Source organism: Sciurus vulgaris (genome assembly GCF_902686455.1).
Source record: "Sciurus vulgaris genome assembly, chromosome: 16".
Taxonomy (NCBI): domain Eukaryota; kingdom Metazoa; phylum Chordata; class Mammalia; order Rodentia; family Sciuridae; genus Sciurus; species Sciurus vulgaris.
In genome coordinates this window covers 43,948,577-43,971,582 of record NC_136477.1, presented here as the reverse complement: position 1 = coordinate 43,971,582, position 23,006 = coordinate 43,948,577, and the positions used below count along the sequence as shown (strand labels likewise).

Below are 23,006 nucleotides of genomic sequence, written 5' to 3'. Positions count from 1 at the left end.
TGACAACCCAAATATGAAAGTGTGATGACCCTAAAGTTCTTCCACTTACTTAACAGAATGTGAATACTCATTGTATAAGACACTACATCATGAAAAATCCTCCTCAAATGTACAGATTTGAAAATTTACTGTATTCAAGACATCCTGGCTCTATTTACATCTTGTATCAGTGCCAAACTTTGATATTTTTTTTTTCGAGGAGCAATTTAGACCTCTAAAAAAAATAAGTGACAAAAATAAGTCAAATGTAAATTCTTCTGTATCATCTTCTGTATCATTGTATTTATTGCACTTTCATGTCTCTAGATACATTTTTTAGTCTTTTTTCTTCTGTCAAAATAGACTCAGTTTCCAAGTTTAAATTCAATATTCATTTGAAGTTAAGACCTAAATGTAATTCAGAGATTTTAAAAATCTGCCACTTTTTGCTTTTCCATAGATATTTATGAATATCTTGTGTACATGGTTAATTAATATGTGTTTTTACTGAAAAATTAAGTAGAATAACTTTATTGAAGCTGATTCTTTGCCAAGGGATTTCCTTCCACAAATTCTGGGCACAATAAAATATAGGAATTTAGAAGTTAAAAAAATTGTGCATGGGGCAAATGGGGGCAATTCGTTCTAACAAAATCCCAATGATATGTTTTGCTTGGTGGTGATATTATTGTTCAATTGGTGGTTCCTTGTGAAATGGAACAAAACGATTACTAAAATAATAAAACAGCCCAGGCATGATGATCTTTGTGTACAAGAAAAGAGTCAGTAACTCCTAATTTACAACCATGAAAAACTTTTATAGAGTGCCCTCTCCAAACTTAGTCATAATGCTTCAACTTTTAACCTGTTTGATAATTGAATGGATTTTCTTTCATATTTTTTTGCATGACTGCTGAGCGAATTAATGGATGTGTCTACAACAAATCAGAAGTTGAAATGAGTGTTTTATTAGCACTTATGGGCATACTTTCCTTCCCGTTAATTTAAACTGATTAAATCAATTTAAGGATTCAAAAAATTCAAGTAAATTTTTTTAGTATTATCTATTGTATGAACTCCAGCAAACAAGCAATTCCTTGATGTGCAAATTCCAGCCTATGACTGGAAGGCAGAGAGGTACTGCTGGGTGTGGGGTGGGGCACAAATCACTTGAATAAAGTAGTGTTAGATCTCGCTCCCGTTGGTGACACAAGTGAAGAGCTCATAGTTTTTATTTGCCTTCTATTTTGATGAAGAAAGTGGGGTTTTACACTGTCACTAGAATATGAGAGTCATGCACTGTGTTTTGTATTTTATGTAGCAGATTCATTGTTCATGATGTTCAATAGTTATTTCTTCCTCCCAACACTGAGAAGACGGATGCAGAGTTCTTCCTCCCACATCACCCTCCTGTCTTGTAGAAATAAGCAGAAGTGACTAAGAGAACTTGAATATGTTTAAAAGTTGAAGATTGTGCTTCTAGTATGTCCAAAGTGCTAGAATCAAAATAATTAATATATATTTTGATGGTCTTACCTCAGAAGCGCAAAGTCATTTTTCCACTTAGAAAAATCTGAGCCATTATTACTTCCCTTGAAAGGTTAGGTAGGCTGCGGGATGTGACAAATGGAAGGAAGGAAGGAAGGAAGGAAGGAAGGAAGGAAGGAAGGAAGGAAGGAAGGAAGGAAGGAAGGAAGGGAGGGAGGGAGGGAGGGAGGGAGGGAGGGAGGGAGGGAGGGAGGATAGAGGGGTGTGTGTGTGTGTGTGTGTGTGTGTGAACTGATTTCTCTAAAGCCATTTGACAAATCCTGCGAGAGACCTCTATAACCTGAAATTCTGAACTCTCCATCCTTCAGCCATTATCCCTAGACCAGTGTTCAATACCAGCAACAGATTTGCCCACCAGAGTCCATTGTACAGCATTAGAAGATATTTTGGGTTGTTACAATGAGGGTTCAGGGTGTGAGACGCTGCTAAACACCCCCTATTACACAGCAAAGAATTAATGAGTATCATTCTCACCCCTGCCTGAAGAGTCTTCTCCTCTCTTCAGTGTAATCTGAGAGATATGAGCCTGTACATCTAACGAAGTTACCAATCCTAAGGTTAAGTTTGCTTGCTTTTTTTTTTTTTTTTTTTTTTACTGTTTCTAGGTAAAGGAGACTTAATTGGAGCAAATCTATCAATTAAGGACCAAGTGATCAAAACCAATGCAGATGTGAAGGCTTTAACCTACTGTGATCTTCAGTGCATCATCCTCAAAGGACTCTTTGAAGTGCTAGACCTTTACCCAGAATACGCTCACAAATTTGTGGAAGACATTCAGCATGACCTCACATATAACCTTCGAGAAGGTCATGAGAGTGATGTAAGTATCATTTTTAATTAGTGCTGAGCCCTAACAACAGAAGTCCTAGAGATCATTTGTAACTGCAAAGGCAGATGTTATCACCTGACTTTAAAATGTCTTTGATATAAAAATTTACTCAGTCATTAAATAATTAAACAATTAGCTAGAAGCCAAACTGGAGTTAATTCTCAATACTCTAGGAAAATATTATTTATAGGTGACTTCTCTAAACTTAGTCTGTTTCTTGTCTATTTTCGTGTGCTTATAGCCATTTATCTAGATTTCTCCAGAATTTAAAGGTTTCCTGACAAAATAATATGGCTCAGAGTTTACAGTGTTTACGATTGTTCACTACACCAATTGTTTGACATAGATTTTGCTTAAAACTAATCTTTTTGTTAGAACAGTACCCAAAACAATCTATCTTTAAAATAATAAATATGCATAAAGGGATTCAAGCCTAAGATTTTTAGACTGAAAGCATAATGAACATTTTATGCAATAATGTATTTGCTACGTTTCAGTTTATACTAACAGCTTTCATGTCAAAATATGTACTATGCTCCATCCTCTGATTAAGCTGATCGTGAACATGACTTCATTAGATGTGTCAGAGACAAAGGATTTAATAGGAATGATTGTTGAAAAGCAAGCCAGAGCATGCAGAGCATTGTGTAACAAACAGAGCCTTGTCCCACATATTTGCAATACCCAAGTTTTTAAGGGGTTAAGAAGCTGTGATTTTTTACTAACCCATATTGCCTGGACATTTGCAATTACCATTAACATTATACACTAGGGAAGGTATAAAGGAACTCCAGGTTTATATTCTTTCATCTTCATTGGTGATATAACATTAGATAGATGAAAGATGAGATTTCATTCTGAAGTTTATGATTTCCAGTTTTGCATGTGCTTCTTTTTGCTGGTGATAGCAAATAACAGAGGAGGTATCATTGACCACCTATGATATGTTAAGTTCTCTACCTACAGACAGCATCTCATACATTGCTTAAAACAAATCTTCAAGGAAAGTTTCAATTTATTTCTATGATAGAAAAAAAAAAAAGACCCTGAGATTCAGAGTGACATATAATCACACAAACTGGGTGGCTGGGAGAGTTTGAGCATAGGTATTAGATTCATAACCTACACTCTTTCTGTTAAATATGGTGCGTCTTCTTGAGGTACTTTCATGTATTTCATTAAACAGAGGGAATTTTAACACTAGAGATGTCTTGTGCTCTCCATGAAAGCATAAAATAACAACTATTTTTGAAGGTGAGTTGGTGGGGTGGAAACAATCAGTTAAGGAGGAAGAAATTCAAAAAGCCAATATTCCCTGCATCAAAAAGTGGAAAATATTGCATCTCAACCTCTATCTTCTTTCCATTTGACTGTTATATTTTAAGGATCCTTACCTTTTATTATTATTTGTATGGTGTATTTTAAAATATGTATACGTTATGGAAAAGCTAACTCAAGCTAATTAACATAGGAATTTCCTGACATACTTGTCTGTGGTGAGAACATTTAAAATATACTTTCTTAGCAATTTCCAAGTATACAGTACATCATTATTAACTATACTTAAAAGTCTTCCCAGTTCATCCATGTTGTCACAAATAACAGAATTTCCTTCTTTTTAAAAGACAAATGATATTCCAGTGTGAACACATGTTTGTTCTATTTTTCCATTCATCCACTGATGGACATTTAGGCTGATTCCATATCTTGGTTATTGTGAATAATGTTACTATGAACATCAAAGGGCACATATCTTTTATAGATAATGATTTCATTTCCTTCAGATACACAACCAGTAATGGGATTGATGGATCCTATGATGGATCCATGTTGAAAAATTTTTTGAGGAACCACCATACTCTTTTCCATAGTGACTGTACTAATGTACATGTCCACCAACAATGTGCCAGGGTTCCCTTGTCTCCACACCCTTGCCAGTACTTATCTTTCCTCTTTTTGAAAATTCCATTTCATTGTGGTTTTATTTTGCATTTCCCTGTTGATTAGAGATGTTGAACTCCTTAAGTATGTCTCAGTAAATATCTACCAGGCCCTTTGCCCATTTTTAAATAAGGCTATTTGTTTTCTTCCAGTTGAGTTTTTTTAGTCCCTTATGTGTTTTTGAGTCCCTTATCAGATGTATGGATTGCAAATATTCTATAGGTTGTCTCTTCACTCTGATGACAGTTTTGCTCGGCAGAACTTTTTAATTTGATGTAATCTAATTTCTCTTTTCTTGATTTTGTTTCTTACACTTTTGGAGTCATATAAAAAAATATCATTGCCCAGGTCAAAGTCATGGAGTTTCCCTATTGTTTTCTTTTAGAGTTTTGCAGTTTCAGGTCCTATATTTAAGTCTTTCACCCACTTTGAGTTGATTTTTTTTTATATTATGTGACATAAGGATCTAATTTCATTCTTCGCATGTAGATAAGGAAATTTTATCATTGATAAGTACTTTTCCCTTTTTTCTTTTTGTCAGAACATTCATCATAGTACTTTAAAATGCTTGTGAGTCTAACTCATTGTTTTTTTTCTCCCTCCCCATCCTCCCCCACTTCCCCCTTTCTGCTTGCTCTCCCTTTCCTTGTCATTTGACCCTTTTTTTAAAACCAAGTGTCATAATTTTGTTTAAATATAGATGTTGCTTATGGAGTGTGGTTCATATAATTTTGCTCTAAATAGGATGAGGTTTTCTCTGGGCAAGCAGGCCACTTTAGTGTTGTCCGCAGTTCATCTCAGGCTTTGTTAGGTTGGTCTCTTTTGCTTTCCTTGGTCCTGAAGTCTAACCCTTATTCCTCGGACAGTTTTTCTGGGCCTCCCCTAAAACTCTAGCAAGCTTATCAAAGCCCCTCCTTTACCGGGGTTGGACTCCAGTCTCCCTCTACTTAGCATGACCCTTGGGGAAAAGTCTCATGCTCTCCTCAAGCATGCTCACCTTTGAGGGGGAGTTATATTCTGAGGTTTACCTGAGGTTATGGGATTCCTGCTCTCTGCTCTACAACTCTGCTTTAATATCAGACCAAATGTGAAAGACAGCCACTTCCCTTCCATGTACGCAACAAAAATATCCAATCATGCTGGGTTTTCTGGTAGATGGAAGCATTGGTGGAAAGTTGAGCAATGGGTGGTAGAAGGAGCATTTGCATATTGGAGATGCCAGCAACATAAACGTCACTTATCTACATATCCTTATTTTTAAAAATCATGTCACCAATCTGCCCTGTCTTCAGCCATTAATTATTGCTTCCACCTCTCTCCTCTTATATAATCTATTTTCCCCTTTTATCCATATTACCTCTGATATGTGTGAACATAACTCTCCCTTTGGATGGCCTGTGCCTAACTTTGCCCTCTAGATATCACCTATTACTCCAAAAAAGCTTATAGACTATCAGATGACACAGACTTCCCGGAATATCTAGATAAAGAGAAGACTAACAGTCAACCCATTCTGGAATAAAATAAAGGTCAAAAAGCAGCTTAAGAAATAATCAAAATTTAGAAGGGATGTGTTTGTAGCAAAGAGATTATGACTCCTGGAACTGTGATAAATTGTATAACTTTAGATTGACAGCATATTCTGCCCTCGTAGGAAAACAAATTGAAATGTATAAAATATTTTATAAGTTTGTTGAAAAGGCTAGTTAGGGCCATTTTGACTGCATGCTAATTATCCATTTTATGCAATCAGTGTGTTTTCTATATTTGCCCTTATTTATAACTCCTGAATGGTCCCAATAATGACATCAATTAATTTAGCTATTTCTGTCTATGCAGATTATGAGAAATTTGCTTCACTGCTTCTTATGGTGAACTCTGTAAAATCGATTTTACCATAAACTCATCTGTTGTTGTGAAATCTAGTTTCTTTACACAAAATATTTTAACTTTTGATAAACAAATTTAAGTGATTGGAGAGTATCCAAAATATCTGTTCTTCAAAAAATGGGTACTGTTTTCACATTGAAATTTGGAGATTGATATTATATGTAAATATCTTATGTGCTATAGTACATACTGATTTCTTATTGATGGTGTTGGAGTTGTGAAACAATAAGTGTCAACAGTGTTGGGAAAAAAAGACGAAAAATTATCTACTTTTAACTTACTGAAAGGTTTCTAAATAACAAAATTTATTACAATTTTAAATAAAGTTGAGCACTTCATCTTTCTTCCAAATTTTTACCATTGACTTATAATCCTGTAAGCATAAAAAATAAAATCGTCTTCTTCTGTTTCCCCTCTTCTTTAAAAAAGGAAGGGATATTTTACTCATTGTCCTGAGATTTAGTGGCTTCCAGTGAAGGTCTCTTACCTCCTATATCCAATAAATACAAGAGGTTACAACAATGTTGAGAGTCCCTGAAGCAGAGACAAGGGGACCTTTGAAGGCAACTCACTTTCAGCAGGTTCTTTTTACTTCTGATGTATTTAGTGGGTGGTCCCACAGCTGCTTTTACCTGAACATGTTTCAGTCCTCCCCACTCTCTCTATCTCAAGGACCATGTTTTTGCAGTGTGGTTACAAAACTGAATATCCGGAGTCCTGCCAAGTACCATAAATACATATATAATGATAGCACATTATAAAAGTTCCAGAGTAGTCATATGCATAAAGTTAACACAAATATAAATAAACATAATTGAATAGCAAAGTTATGCATAAAGTTAATGAAAGAAAGAAGGGAAGAATGTCTATAATATCTAAATCCATAAGGATTGATGAACATATAAAAATTAGCATCACTGTTTAAAACTGTGCAAAAAGATATGAACAAGCAATTATAGGTGAGGAAGCCCAAAAGGTCACAAGTCCATGAAAACATGCTCAAAACAGCAGAAATACTAAAATTTAAATTAAAATAACCATGAAATAATTTTAAAAACGTTTAGTAGCAGACATTATGAAGGATGAAAATGGATAGGAGTCCTTCAGCCAATATTGGTATACATGCATAGTGCAGTGTACTCATTTTGCAGAAAAATCCAGCACTCCTTAGTTCATTTAAGTATGTAAATAAGCCTATAACTTGTTAATTCTATTGTAGATATGTATCCAAAATTTTTTCATACAAGCCTATAAATGGAATTGTATATGGATAATCATTTTATCTGTATTTGTTGTGTACAAGAGTTGGAAGTTTCCTGGGAGTCCATCACTGGAAGAGTAGGTTCAGCAAAATATAGTGCATTCACACCATAGATTTCTATGCAGTGGTGAATACAAATGGGGTGGATGCACACACAGCATCATAGGTCAATATGCAAAATGTAGTAGTTACTGACAAGAAACAGAATGAAACAGGAAGAAATAACATTTATATAAATCAAAATGCATTCTGCTGTCATGTATAATTAATTGGAACAAATAAAAATAAAAATAAAATATGTAAACAGAATACTTATGTATTCTGAAGCCTGTAAAAAGGTTAAAAAATAAAATAAAATGAACCCAAATAAGTCAGGCTGCATTTTTAGTTCTTTCCCTTTTTTATTTTTTATTTTTTTACAGACTGCATTTTGGTTCATTGTACACAAATGGGTACAACATTTTCATTTCTATGGTTGTACACAATGTACAATTCACACCATTCATGTAATCATATGTGTACATAGGGTAATAATGTCTGTCTCAGTCCACTATCTTTCCTTCCCCCACTCCTCCCACCCCATTTCCCTCTACACAACCCAAAGTTCCTTGATTCTTCTCTTGCCCCACCTCCCACCCCCCCTTATTATATATCATCATCCACTTATCAGAGAAAACATTTGACCTTTGGTTTTTTGGGATTAGCTTATTTCACTTAGCATGATATTCTCCAATTCCATCCATTTATCTACAAATGCCATGATATTCTTATTCTTTATTGCTGAATAATATTTCATTGTGTATATATACCACAGCTTCTTTATCCATTCATCAGTTGAACAGCATCTAGCTTGGTTCCACAATCTAGCTATTGTGAATTGAGCAGTTATAAACATTGATGTGGCTCCTTTACTGTAGTATGCTAATTTTAAGTCATTTGGGTATAAACTGAGGAGAGGGATAACTGGGTCAAAAGGTGGGTCCATTCCAACTTTTCTGAGGAATCTCCTTACTGCTTTCCAGAGTGGCTGCACCAATTTGCAACTCCACCAGCAATGTATAAGTGTGCATTTTTCCCCACATCCTCCCCAACACCTATTGTTACTTGTATTCTTGATAATAGCCATTCTAATTGGAGTTAGATGAACTCTTAGGGTGGTTTTAATTTGCATTTCCTTAATTAGTAGAGATGATGAGCACTTTTTCATATATTTGTTGATCACCTGTGTATCTTCTGTGAAGTGTCTGCCCAGTTTCTTAGCCAACTTATTGATTGAGTTCTTTGTATTTTTGTTATAAAGTTTTTTAAGTTCTTTATAAATTTTGAAAATTAGTGCTCTGAATTGTGTGAGGAAAAGATTTTCTCCCACTCTGTAGGCTCTCTTTCAACAATATTGTTTCCTTTGCTGAGGAAAAGCTTCTTAGTTTGAATTCTTCCCATTTATTGTGCTCTACATTCCTGATACATTTTTGAGTTGAGTGTTGTACAGGGTGAGAGATAGGGGTTTAATTTCATTTTACTGCATATGGATTTTCAGTTTTGCCAGAACCATTTGTTGAAGAGGCTGTCTTTTCTCCATTGCATGTTTTTGGCACCTTTGTCTAGTACGAGGTGACTATATTTATGTGGGTTTGCCTCCATGTCTTCTATTCTGTACCATTTGTCTGCCTGTCTGTTTTGTTACCAATACCATGCCTTTTTTTTACTATTGCTCCATAGTAGAATTTTAGATCTGGTATGGTGATACCTCCTGCATAGCTCTTCCTGTCCAGGATTGCTTTGGCTATTCTGGATCTTTTGTTCTTCTAGATGAATTTCATGATTGCTTTCTCAATTTCTATGAGGAATGTTATTGGGATTTTATTTAGATTTAAACCTTTGTAAATATGGCCATTTTGATAATATTAATTCTGCCTATCTAAGAACACAGGAGATCTTTCCATATTCTAAGGTTTTCTGTACTTCCTTTGTTTAGTGTTCTGTAGTTTTCATTGTAGAGGTCTTTCACTTCTTCTGTTAGATTGATTCCCAAGTACTTTACTTTTTTTTTTTTTTTTTTTTGAGGCTATTTTCAATGGAGTTGTTTTCTTAAATTCTCTTTCAGAGGATTCATCACTTATGAATCGAAACGCATTAGATTTATGTGTGTTGATTTTATATCCTTCTATTTTGCTGAATTTATTTATTAGTTCTAGAAGTTTTCTGGTGGAGTGTTTTGGATCCTCTAAATATAGAATCATGTCATTGGCAAATAGTGATAGCTTGAGTTCTTCTTTTCCTATTCATAACCCTTTAATTTCTTTGGTCTGTCTATTGCTCTGGTTAGTGTTTCAAGCACAATGTTGAATAGAAGTGGAGAAAGAGGAAATCCCTGTCTTGTTCCAGTTTTTAGAGGGAATGCTTTCAGTTTTTCTCCATTAAGAATGATGTTGGCCACGGGCTTAGCATAGATAGCCTTTACAATGTTGAGATATGTTCCTACTATTCCTGTTTTTTCTAGTGTTTTGATCATTAAACGGTGTTGTATTTTGTCAGAGGCTTTCTCTGCATCTATTGAAATAATCATATGACTCTTAACCTTAAGTCTATTGATGTGATGAATTACATTTATTGATTTCCGGATGTTGAACCAACCTTGCATCCCCAGGATGAGCCCCCCTTGACTGTGGTGCACTATCTTCTCAATATGCTTTTGTATGGGATTTTCCAGAATTTTGTCAAGAATTTTTGCATCTATGTTCATCAGAGATATTGGTCTAAAGTTTTCTTTCCTTGATGTGTCTTTGTCTGGTTTGGAATCAGAGTGATACTAGCTTCATAGAATGAATTTGGAAGGGTTTCCTCCTTTTCGATTTCCTGGAATACTTTGAGGAGTATTGATATAAGTTCTTCTTTGAAGGTCTTGTAGAACTCAGCTGAGAATCCATCTGGTCCCAGGTTTTTCTTGGCTTTTGATGGCTTCTTCTGTTTCCTTGCTTGAAATTGATCTGTTTGAATTGTACATGATTCAGTTTGGGAGGATCATATGTCTCTAGAAATTTGTTGATGTCTTTGAGGTTTTCTATTTTGTTGGAGTATATATTTTCAAAGTAGCTTCTAATTATGTATTTTAATGGTGTCTGTCACGATAGTTCCTTTTTCATTATGAAGGTTAGTAATTTGAGTTTTCTCTCTCCTTTCCTTGTTAGTGTGGCTAAAGGTTTTTCTATTTTGTTGACTTTTTCAAAGAACCAACTTTTTGTTTTGTCAATTTTTTTGAATTGTTTCTTTTGTTTCAATTTCATTGATTTTAGCTCTGATTTTAATTATTTCCTGTCTTCTACTACTTTTGGTGTGTTCTGTTCTTCTTTTTCTGAGATGTACTTTAGGTCATTTAGTTGTTGACTTTTCATTCTTTTCTTAAATATGCTCCATGCAATGAATTGACCTCTCAGTACTGCTTTCATAGTGTCCCAGAGATTGTGATATGTTGTATCAGTGTTCTCATTTACCTCTAAGATTTTTTTTTATCTCTGCCCTGATGTCTTTTGTTATCCATGCTTCATCCAACACTACGCACTGTTGATTTCTGTCTCCCTATTAACGGTGGGGTACTGGAAATCTTCAGGGACTATATAGTTCTACAGAGTAGAATCTATACTGCCTTAGATCTACACAACTAGATGGGAAAACCCACAAGGAACATGAAAACACAAGGGAATGAAGTGTCCCAAACAAACCAAGATGCCCCAGTAAAAGAATCCACTGACAACACAGTAGAAGAAAGGTTCAAGAAGGAGTTTAGAATGTACATACTTAAATTGTTCTGTGAAGTAAAGGATGGTATACAGAGTGAAATCAAAAAGAAAATATAGGAAGTGAAACATCACTTCAATAAAGAATTAAGAGATTCTGAAAAAAGAAAAACAGAAATCCTCGAAATGAAGGAATCGATAAACGAAATTAGAAATTCAATGGAAAGCATCACCAACAGACCAGGCCATTTGGAAGACAGAACCTCAGGCAATAAAGATCAAATATTTATATTGGAAATAAAGTTGACCATGCAAAGAAGATGATAAGAACCCATGAACAGAACTTCTAAGAAATATGGGATAACATGGAAAGGCCAAACTTAAGAGTTATCGGGATAGAAGAAGGACCAGAGATTCAAACCAAAGGAATGCACAGTCTTTTCAATGACATAATATCAGGAAATTTCCCAAACCTAAAGGTTGAAATGGAACAGCAAATACAGGAGAGGAGGCTTAAAGGACTCCAAATATACAAAATTACAGCAGACCCACACCAAGACACATTATAACAAGAATGACTAAAATATAGAATAAGGATAAAATCTTAAAGGCCATGAGAGGAAAAAAGCAAATTACGTACAGGGGGAAACCAATTCGGATCTCACCTGATTTCTCAACCCAGACCCTCAAAGCTAGGAAGTCATGGAACAACATATTTCAACTACAGATGATTTAATTTTAATAAGTTAATTTCATAGATATTTTCCTTTGAAGTTTTCTTCATGTCTTATTTAAGAAGCAGTCCCAGTAGGCAGAGTGGTCCATACCCATAATCTCAGCCACTCAGGAGTCTGAAGCAGGAGGATCATGAGTTCAAAGCCAGCCTCAGCAATTTAGCAAGGCCCTAAGAAACTTAGCAAGACCTGGTCTCTAAAAAAGGGCTGAGGATGTGGCTCAGTATTAAGTGCCCTGGGTTCAATTCCTAGTACAAAAAAAATAAAAAATAAAAAACAAAGAAGAAGCTATTCCATGGCCTGAAGTCTTAAAAATATTTGCAGTTATTGCATTTATTTATTCTAAATGTATTAGTATTTTGCCTTTAATCTTTGGTATCTTTATTCATCTGGAATTATTTTTTGTTAATGATATCAGCTAAAGAATCTTTGTTTCTTCCTCATATAGTTAACCAGTTTTCTCAGCAACATTTACTAAATGATGTGCCACTTTTTCCACTGATCTCCAGTGCCACCTCTGTTATATATTGGGTACTCATACACGTACAGGTTTCTGGGATCTCTGTTTTGTCTCCCGTGGTTTGTGTCCAGTTTTGCACAAGCACACTTCATTTATTAGATTTACAACAAGTCTTACTTTCTGGGAACGCAATGAGCTCCACCTTGCCCTTGTGCTTGTAGGTACCTAAGAGTTCTTTGAAGCTGTTATTCTGATCCATTGTTGATGTTGAGAAATCTTTTTATTAGTGTAACTGTTGTTTACAAGTGATCAGTCCTTGTTCAGGCTGCTTGTAAAAATCTTTTATGTTCAGTATTCTTCAATTTCACTGTAATTTACCTAGGCACTCCTTTTCTCTCTCACTCTCTCTCCTTGAGTGACTGGCTGTCCAGTGTTACTTTGCTGGACCGCCATATATCATAAGCCCCTTTGTGTATCTGATAAAATCTGTGGACTTCTCTTCTGGTGACATGCCATATACCACAGATCACAGCACACCTTCAGGGGGCTCACTGACCACTTGAAAACCATATACAGATCACAAGAAACTTAGATGAAGAACATACACATTAAAATAGTTCTAGTTCAACTATGATGACTCTCCTCTTTCTTTTTACAGATGCATGTACAAGTAGATATATGTGTGTATGCTCTCCCTCTCTCTCTCTCTCTCTCTCTCTCTCTCTGTCTCTCTCTCTCTCTGTCTCTCTGTCTCTCTCTCTCTCTCACACGCGCGCACACACACACACACACACACACAGATAAGTATAATTACCTAGCAACCTGCAAAGGATACATAGGATGAGCATCATTGACACTGACCATTTCTGATTACTCACTCTATCATAGATGCTGTATAGGCATTATCTTGTGAAATTTTTATAAGAGTCCTGAGACTTGGACACCAACTGTACTGTCTGTGCTTAACCTCTGTCAGGAGTAATTCAGCCTCTAATGGAAGCATCAGCTTGCCCTCTGTAGCCTATGGCAAGGAGCGTGAGTGTGTGTGTGTGTGTGTGTGTGTGTGTGTGTGTGTGTGTGTGTGTGATGGCAGTTGCTGAGACACATCTATCTGACCACAGCAAATGAGAATAAATTTAATGAGTCCCCCTGCCTCTATTCTTAACCTTTTAACACCTCTCTCCTCAAGGCTACAGGAGTGATCTTTGTAAAATATAAATCAGATCATGTCATCTGCTGCTTAAAATGTTTCAATGAACTGGGCATGGTGGTACGCACCTGTAATCCCTGCAACTTTGGAGGCTGAGGCGGGAAAAATTGCAAGTTCAAAGCCAGCCTCAGCAACTTAGTGAGGCCCTAAGCAACTTAGGGAGATCTCATCTCAAAATAAAATATAAAAAAGGGCTGGGGATGTGACTCAGTGATTAAGTGCCTCTGGGTATATATATGGTATATATTATATATAATATATAATATATATATTATATATATATTATTATATATTATATAATTATATTATATATATATTATATATTATTATATATTATATATATTATTATTATTATATATTATTATTATTATATATTATTATATATATATATATATATATTATATATATATATATATATATATTAGTAGATAGATAGATATTTCAGTGACCTTCCATGGGCTGATAATAAATCCAGACTTCTTTCCATAACTTTTAAAGTCCTATGCCTTCTTCTTACCTTGCCTGCGTTTCAAAACCATCAGATGCCATCTTGTATCTGTGTACTCTACAACAAACTGGCTGCTTTCCCCTCTCACGTGTGTCAGGTTACTTCCTACCCTCCAGGCCTCAGGACTTCTGCATGTGCTTTTCCTCTAGTAATGCTGCTTCTCAGGCCTTACCTGACCACTTGCTCTAGAGTTGGCCCCTTCCAGTTATCCTCCATCATATCACCTTGTTTTTCTTCTTCATGGCATTTAGCAGGATCTGAAATTATTTTAATTTGCATATTTTCTTGCCCACAGTCAGCTTCTCCTAACAGAACATCTATTTTATGAACGCCTTGTTTTATTCTATACTATTATCCCCAGTACCTAGGTCAGAGCATAGTGCAGAATCAACATTTAATATCTATTTAATTGAATGAAAGTCAAAAAGTTTACTCTGGAACCTGGAAACTATGTGAAAGTTTAAGAAATGAAGAAAGCCCTGAAGAAAGCAGCATATAGGACCAGTAAATAGAATCTAAAATGAAAAGCTAAGAGAATTTAGAATTATATCCCTCAAGTGTAACAAAGTCAAAGAGAGTGTCAATCAATAAATAGCATTTGAAAGAACAAATTGAAAAAACAGCTAAATTGAATAACAGTTATTTTTCTCTTCCATTAAGTTTGGGACAAGAGGTTTTCAAAAGCCATATGAGGAATTTAAGTTGAATAGCAGAAAAAATAGTTTGCAATATGGGTAATAGAATTCCCCCAGGTGGTTTGGTATAGTCAGTGGTTAGATGGTTAAGATGAAGATCTGCCTTCAAACCTGACATACACATTTCCTATAGAAATAGATGGACTTTCATAACAAAAATACCCCCAGAAAGTAAAGAAGCAGTACTCTTAACCACTGAATCATTTTGAACTTAATCACCTTTTATTACCTTATATTACCTGGGGCATATTTGGGTGGGAGTGGGGAGTGGAAATACATTTAAATGTGAACAACTCCAAGGTCTAGTTAAGCAATATATGTATGGTTTTTAAACCTCATCAGAGTGTGATACATAGATCTATTGCCTTTAATGGTAAACTGACATTACATGTCTGTAATGTACCTGATGGAATCTAATGAAGTATTTCTCATGTTCCTTAATCAACATTAACCTTAGTGGGATCTGAATGTATATTTCTGCCTAGGTCTGGACCCCATGTCTTTAATACAAAAAGGTGAGTTTTTAAGTTCAGTGTTTTTAGAAAGGAATTCCTGTCTCAAATACAAATGTCATTGGAAAAAGCATACAGATCCCATGAACTACTTAGCCTACTTGGACTACTCAGCCCTGGGCACTCTCTGTAAGTAGACTGGACTGTTATCTATAAGATTCAGCTCCTTGCTTACTCCCTCAGCTAAAGACAAAACTGACTAAATCTTTTGAGTAAAATCTTTGATTTGCCAATATCTCTTGCTGCCTATCTGACCATATTACAATTTAATTCAAGAACATACTGAAACGGAGCTTTTCTAAAGAAGAGACTAGGTTTAAATTTAGTCCCTATTTCAATCTGAAATAAAATTGGTCTGCTTGGAAGCAATTTTCTCAAAAAATTATTTGCCGAATAGTAATAATTTTAAAAATCATATCTGACAGCCTAAATTCTTAGCTCTACAAGAGTAGCCTTTGTTTAGGTGTGCTTCTGCTAGCACAGTCTTGTGTAATAGGAGAACATAATTAAAACTGCACCTTTCTGAGTAATTGTTCTTGGAAAATTGCATGTTGAAGGACTCACGTGTCATTTCATCATGTCAGATTTCCTTGTCATCACGGACTCAACAGGTGTTTTGTTTGTCAGTTGTTGCTCTTAAAATATTCTCCTTTGGAAAGCAAAAAAAAAAAAAAAAAAAAAAAAAAAAATTCCTAAAATATCTTGTAGTAAACCGTTTTACCTACTGCATACTTCTATGGTGCTTAACATGGTGTCAGATAGGAAAGCTCAGTGGGCAATGGCCTGGAAATTTTACTTGTATCCAGCCAGTATTTTCATGTTCTAAAACATTTCTCATACTAGTAGATTCAGAAGTGATCATGGCAAACAAAGTATCTGAAAGGAAGAGATCATGTTTCATTTAGCATCTCCAGACCCTACTGCTGTGTTTATGCTCATAGTGTTCAGTAGACACAGGCCCATTATGTACCCTGCACTCATTGACATTCTCCTATCTGAGTGCACCTTCTCCTCCTAGGGATCACCTGAGTTTACTGCTTCATTCCCTCCATCCCTATAGGTCTCATCTTCTTTCTCCTCCTTAACAAAGATCTCAGTGAAGACTGGCTCAACCAGACTCGATTGGCATCAAAATTCGTGTTCCCTTCTTATTCTGAGGTCCTGGTTTCTCCTGCCTAGACCTCTGCTTCAGAGAGATGAAGGCTTTATATTCCTAAACGTTATGAAACAAAGGAAAGTTACTCTTACCCCTTCTCAAACCACAGACTGATTCTTTTTAAAATTCTATTTTAGGATAGAGCTAGTGTGGGGCATTGGCAAAGAGGTTTTCCAAGAAATCCTGGTAAGTTTGGGGGGTCATTCAGAATGAGGATATTAGTGGTAGGCAATAGATATCCAGCTCAATACAGCATTGAGTTGTATGGGAAGTTGGATTTTAAGAATTGCAAGTATCTAATGGGATCAAATAACACATACCCACATACAACCACCCTGGATCTCAGGAACTCTTACAGTCTGGTTCTCAAACTTTTCTTTTTCTCTGCATGTCTTCTCCATTCTTCTCTCCACTAATAGACTTGCCATTTTTCTTTCCTCATCAAAATGGCAGAAAATGTTCACAGATATCAGCTCTTCAATTTAGGTGGACAGCAAATTAAACTGGACTCTTTGTTGATTTTAAATTCCTGTAAAAAAAAACAAACAAACAAACAAACTTCAAGCAGTTGAGCCTAAGTTTTCACCCAGGTTTTGTCAATCATTGTGTGTATGTACAGAGGGCATCAAGGATAGAGGGAGATCATACTGTTCTAGCTTGGTGGTTTCCATAGCAACCTGTGGGCTGAAGAGTTGAGATGAGAGACAGGATCCAGAAAAGGGATGAGTGGGCAGAGGTGGTTGCTGGACAACAGAAGCAAAGCTTCATTAGATTGTGTGAGTTGTGGTTCTCCCCCATGTAATCACATCCTGGGAGGTTCCCATGCAATCTTATCTCAGCAACATTTCCTAAAACCCAAATCCCATTTAAATATGCATTAAAAATAAAATAGAGAACACACAAAAAGCTTTAAAACATCCTGTAAGGACTCATCTTTCTTCTCCTCAGAATTTTCTCCGATGCAGCCTCTTATCAGTCAAAGAGAATGACACCATACCCTGCAAAATGACCAATCACATTTTGGTGGCATCTGACTATTTCAACTTGTATTTGCAACTTAAACAGTGAGTTCTTAGATTTTTTAATTCCTTGAGGGAATGAGGAGGTGAGCCAGGCTGGGAAAGAAAGAGTTAAAAAGGGCCACCTGCTATCCCATAAACAAGATTAAAAAAAAAAAAAGAAAGTCTTCCTTTCCTTCCCTAGTTGTTTCCATCCTGCAGGGAACAGCAGATGTTCAGCCTGAAATAAGAAGTGTCAAATTTGCATATGCAGACACATGCCCACAAACAGGCCTGGCTCCACTTATCTGTACCCCTTGAGAATGAAAAACTACCTACTGCTTCATCTGCCAGGAATCCTCAGAACTGCCCCATGGAGACTCCGAGTGTGGGAGAGCAGGTTCTCAATTCTACATAGCATTCTGGATAGTGGTGTAGGGTCTAGAAATGCAAGTGCATGCCCTCCTTGGATTTCTGTAGGCTGGGGTAACAGAGCTACACCCCATGGCAAATGCTCTGTGAAAAGATGATGTTGATCCTGCTGAGATACAGTAGCTCCTCTGAGTCAGGCTACATGCTAAGCAGTTTACAAGCTTTAGCTTACTTTTCCTCTCACAATAACTTTGGAAATAATTGGCATACAATTTTGTTCTAGATATCAAGGTAAGTCAAAGATGGGAGAAGTTAAAAACTGGTTCAGAGTCCTTCAGCAAGTAAGCAGAGAAGGTTAGGAACTGGAATTTCAGTCCCAAACTACCTGACTCCAAAACCCAATTGAAACTTAGTGTAAACTTAATCCATCAATATAAAGTTACAAATTCTTGCTCAGTACCTTAATCTTATGAGCACAGTAGGCCAGTTGTATAGTGGATTAATGGAGTATTCTTAGGAAGCATTTGCACAAATAAAGAAGCATCGCAAGCCAAATACATACATAAATGAACCACAGTGCTCTTGGATAATTCATCAAGCTGTATGCTTTTGATTTGTGTGCTTTTTTATTTCCCGTATGCTATACTGCAATAAGAAAGGTTTTTTTAATGAATCATAAAAATTCTACCCAGTTACAAATACTCAGTTATAGATATATAGGCTCTTTGAGAGCAATAACTATTTTTTATTCATCTTTGCAGTTCTGTTCCTAGTAGTGTTACTGATACAAAGTACTATGTGCTCCATGAACACTTACTGGAATTTAAGTTTCCATGTCTACAGAATAACAGAATATTAGAACTGAAAGTGGCCTTAGAAACTATCCAACAAAATGGTTTCTCTTTTGATTATAGGTGGCATAACACCAACTCAAACTGACTTAAAGGGATGGGAAAATAAAATGTTTTCACTCACAAAATGGAAAATACAGTCGTCAGTTAGGTATATCACCTATGTGGGTTATATACAGTCTGAAAGGACCTTCTTGTTTGGACAATATCTCCCATGGGCCACACTAAACCTAGGTTTCAAATAAGACTCAGACAAATGATGAAGGCAAATTTCACCAGGTTTTATTTTCTCTAGTCAACTGAATATTTATTAGTGACCTGCCCACAATAGAGAGGAAAGGATGGCAATATTCATTAAGTATGTATTATGAGCAAGGTACTTTATTTACATTACCTCATTTAATTTAATTTTTAATCCTTGCATCATCCCTGGGAGTTTGAATCATGTTTCATTTGACAGATAAGGGAACTGGGTGTCTAAGTGATGCACAGCCAAAATCACAGAAACAGTACAAGAATAAAGCAGTATATAATCAAGTTGTATTCTAGTCTTCTGAATACAAGCCTCATGCATTTGTCCACCAAATCAATCTTCCACAAACCAGAGAGCAAAGGACTTGTCCCCTTCAGACCTGATGGAAGAAAACTGAGTTTATACTGATTTTCTGGAATGATATTCACTTTAATTTTTTAACCTTAATTCTATTATTTGTCATAGCTCATCAAAAATCCAATGTAACTAGATATTTCAGGAAACATCTCTCATTAACAGAAGGACAAGTAAGACCCTAAAATTACTACACTATGGCCTTTTGACTTCTTCTCTCCTCTAGTATTTGTGCTATTTGCTCATAAATCCGTCCATCTATTAAATAACTCTGTGACCAAGAACCAACTCTGCGATAATCTTTTCCCATTCAAATTTGTGCTTCTCAGTCTGCCGTATACATTATTGTTCTTCATACATCCCTCATTTCATTTTTAAAATTTGTGAAATCCTCAATCCACTGTCATTTCAAGAGCACAAAATAATATTTCAATTTCTTTCCAGCCTCAGCTTCATCCTTATAAAAGTTTAAGTTTTTATTAATATAAATAAATAAAATTGTTTGAAGTGTAAGTATATCATATTTGCCAAAAATAAAAAGAATTCTCAGTACTTCCTGCATACATCCACATACACAAACTCAAACTCAAATGCACACAGACACACACACATACACACACACACACACGCACATTTATGCAGAGGGACTGAGAACATAAATAAACAAGGCAATATTTTTAATTTAGACTTTTCTTCATATTTCTCAGCCAGCTTGCAAATATATCACCTGTGCATACATTAGAACATCTTTTAAAGTATGATTTTTTTTCTACGTTTTGTTTAAGGATTTGTTCTCTTTGGACTTGTTAGAATAATCCCGAATGCTTTATTGCCATTGTGATTTCACTCTTTGTGACCATGTACATCTAATAATGTGTCACAAGTCATCCTTGGTCATGTGGGACGATTGTTCAGTTAACCCTCTAATCCAAAATCCAGACTCAACTGCTATAGCACAGTGTCCATGGGTGGTCTGTTATTAAAGCTGTTGTAAATGAGCTAAGTTGGTGAAAATTAAATTAAAATTAAAAACAAGTTTCAAAATCCCAGGATAAACATCTTTAATAGTGCATTTCCCGTGAAGTTCCCCAAAAGGGTGTAGACAGCAGAGAGGATGACATATGGCAGAGAAAGTCTGCTAACAATGTAGCACAGACTGTACTCAGCAGGCAGATCTTGAGGCCTCCAGTTTGATCAGATCTATTTACTTACCATATAAATCCAGCATTATGGGACACTAAAAGAGCGACAGCTTTGCGTGGAAGAAATAGCGGCCAAATAGTCTGAAAAATGAAGCAAACAAGACGCCAGGTTAGTGCAGAAAGCTGAAGTACTCGAAATTGTGAATTGGAAGGCCACATATGGGGATGACAACTCTATAAGGGTGGGGGACAGGGAAGACATGTTTCTGCCAAAGGAATTAGGGTTTAAAAGATTTGGGTTCCATGTCATTGAGGAAAATGGTTAAGGAAAATCCCAAGATGAACATCCACAAGATGCTAAGCTTTTGGCAATGTGGTAATCCCACTTATTGGGATTCTACTGTTAAGATTAGGGTCTCTAAAAGAAGAGCATATGGGGACTGATCTATGTCACTGCATTTTGCCAGTATTCGCAGAGTCCCAAATCTGACACGTACTAATGAAGCATATTTATATTCTAGATTATACAGTTGACATTTTTTCTTTAAAGCCATTAATTACCCTTCCATTTTGATTATACAAAATGTCAGCCTCTTTGATGGGGGAAAAGCAAACAGGATTTTGTCAAAAAGAGCAATGCATGAGAACCCATAAATCCTAAGTCTTAGACTCCACACATACATAACTAAGGCCAGAATCATTTGCCCAAAGAATCTAATGTTGCAGGTTTCCTGCAATCCCCAAGGAAATAACTGAACAAACACAGTTTGGACTAATAAATTGAGTGTCTACAGAGCTGAAATTGGTTTGCACAAATTTGTATAAACAGGGATGCATCCTCCTTCCAACAGTCACTGGTTCATATTTTGTTATCATGGAAATAGCCTGAAACTTTGGAGAGAAAAGCTTGTTCTGAAGATAAGTATATGTCCACATTCCATGTGTGCAGCTAAAAGAATAATTTCTTTGTATGAGCCTATAAGTGACTGAATTCGGTACTTCTGTGAAATTCAACAATGACACCATTGTAAAAAAGTTTTTCTCATTCAAAATGGATACACCCTGTTCATTGTTCACATTTTTAAGAACAGGAATTCCTCAGTAGATATAATTGTGATTATTCCCCAAATTTGGAAATGGGGCCTTTGTAACTAGACTGCCATGGGATAACTAAAAACTCGTCCATGTGGTACAGTTGCAGGAAAAGGGTCATTTCTTCACCCTTCATTCCCACAGATGTCTTTCCCTGAATTCTTTGGTTTCTTTTAAAAGATTAAGGAAATGTCTACTCTAGGATGAAAATTCACCCCCAAAATATTAATTTACATAACAAAATTAGAAAATACACACTGCTATGCAAAGTGGAGAATGATTTCTCCCTCCTAAAGAAAAAAATGCTTGAGGTAGAAATGTTTGGGGAAGGAGACTGGAAATGTATAAGATGCATGTTATTTATGTCATAATTTTTGTTCTCAGGGAACTCCACTGGGGGAGCAAAAATACCAAAACAGACATTCTCCTACCTAAATTTCATTGTTTTGTAATACCAGTGTGACTTCCCACAAAGACTTGTCTTTAATCCATATATAGTCAATAACCTCTTCCTTGTGATGCATCGCATCAACTTTGAGTATAACAGAACTACAATATAAGAAACTTTGCCTTGTGACAATTCCTTCCTTACCTGGAAATTTTTGAATATTTGGTAAAAATGATATTGTGATAAGCAGTATTCCTCAAGCTTAAGTTTCAAAGACTTCCTCAAATGAAAACTGTATATACTTAGTCATACAGAAGATACCTTTAACCTCCCCCACCACCCCCTGCCCATGCCAATGTGGTTCTATATTAGGTTTCTTATTTTCTGTGGCTAAGTAAGCTTAACCAGAGCACTATAGTACAACTAAGCAAAGTAGCTCATTTCAGTTTGCTGGTTCGAACACTGTCTTCAACACATAGGACTGTTTAATTTTTCCGTTACAGTATATAATTAACAACAGGTTTCCTAGGCAGCAAATTCGGCATTTCGCATTAACTTTAAAAGTGCCATCGGGAATTGGGATGCACAAACTTCCCACACCAAACTGAGCATATTTCTTAACCGACCTGATTTGGAACCAAAATGCTCAGTGGGTATCCTTAAAATCTTATCAAACCAGCTATTGTGTTTCCTTACAAATACACAATAGCTGACTTTACAGACTAACCAGGAGCCATTGTACCCTAATCAGAAGCAGGTCACTTGGGGGCATGGGATTCAGCTCAATATAAAGAGTATAAACACTGTCATTCTTTCAGCACAGATTACCCTCCTGAACTCCCAGATCATTGATCTGGGAAATAGCTTCTTAAACTTGAAATCTTTAAAATTCTGAGAGAGTTCTAGTTTGTTTTCTATACATTATAATGTCTATATTTTCTCTTTCTAGAATGATATGAAACAAATGTTAATAAATAGCCCCCCTCTCAAAATCATCCTGCATTTTCCAAGCTTTTAAGTAAATATCAAGGAATGATTTGGGTTTTTCTAAAACCTGAAACCTTGTATTTTATGCACTTGAATTCAGAGATAATTGTGC

General features: G+C 35.8%; 1 protein-coding gene across 1 annotated transcript in view; it reads left to right on the top strand.

Annotated features, from left to right (window-relative positions):
- KCNH8 (potassium voltage-gated channel subfamily H member 8) overlaps positions 1–23,006 on the top strand; it is a 401,588-nt gene that overhangs the window by 331,302 nt on the left and 47,280 nt on the right. The window contains exon 11 of the mRNA XM_079115168.1: positions 2,133–2,347. Coding sequence (XP_078971294.1) covers positions 2,133–2,347 — 215 coding nt within the window. The remainder of the gene's footprint in view (positions 1–2,132; positions 2,348–23,006) is intronic.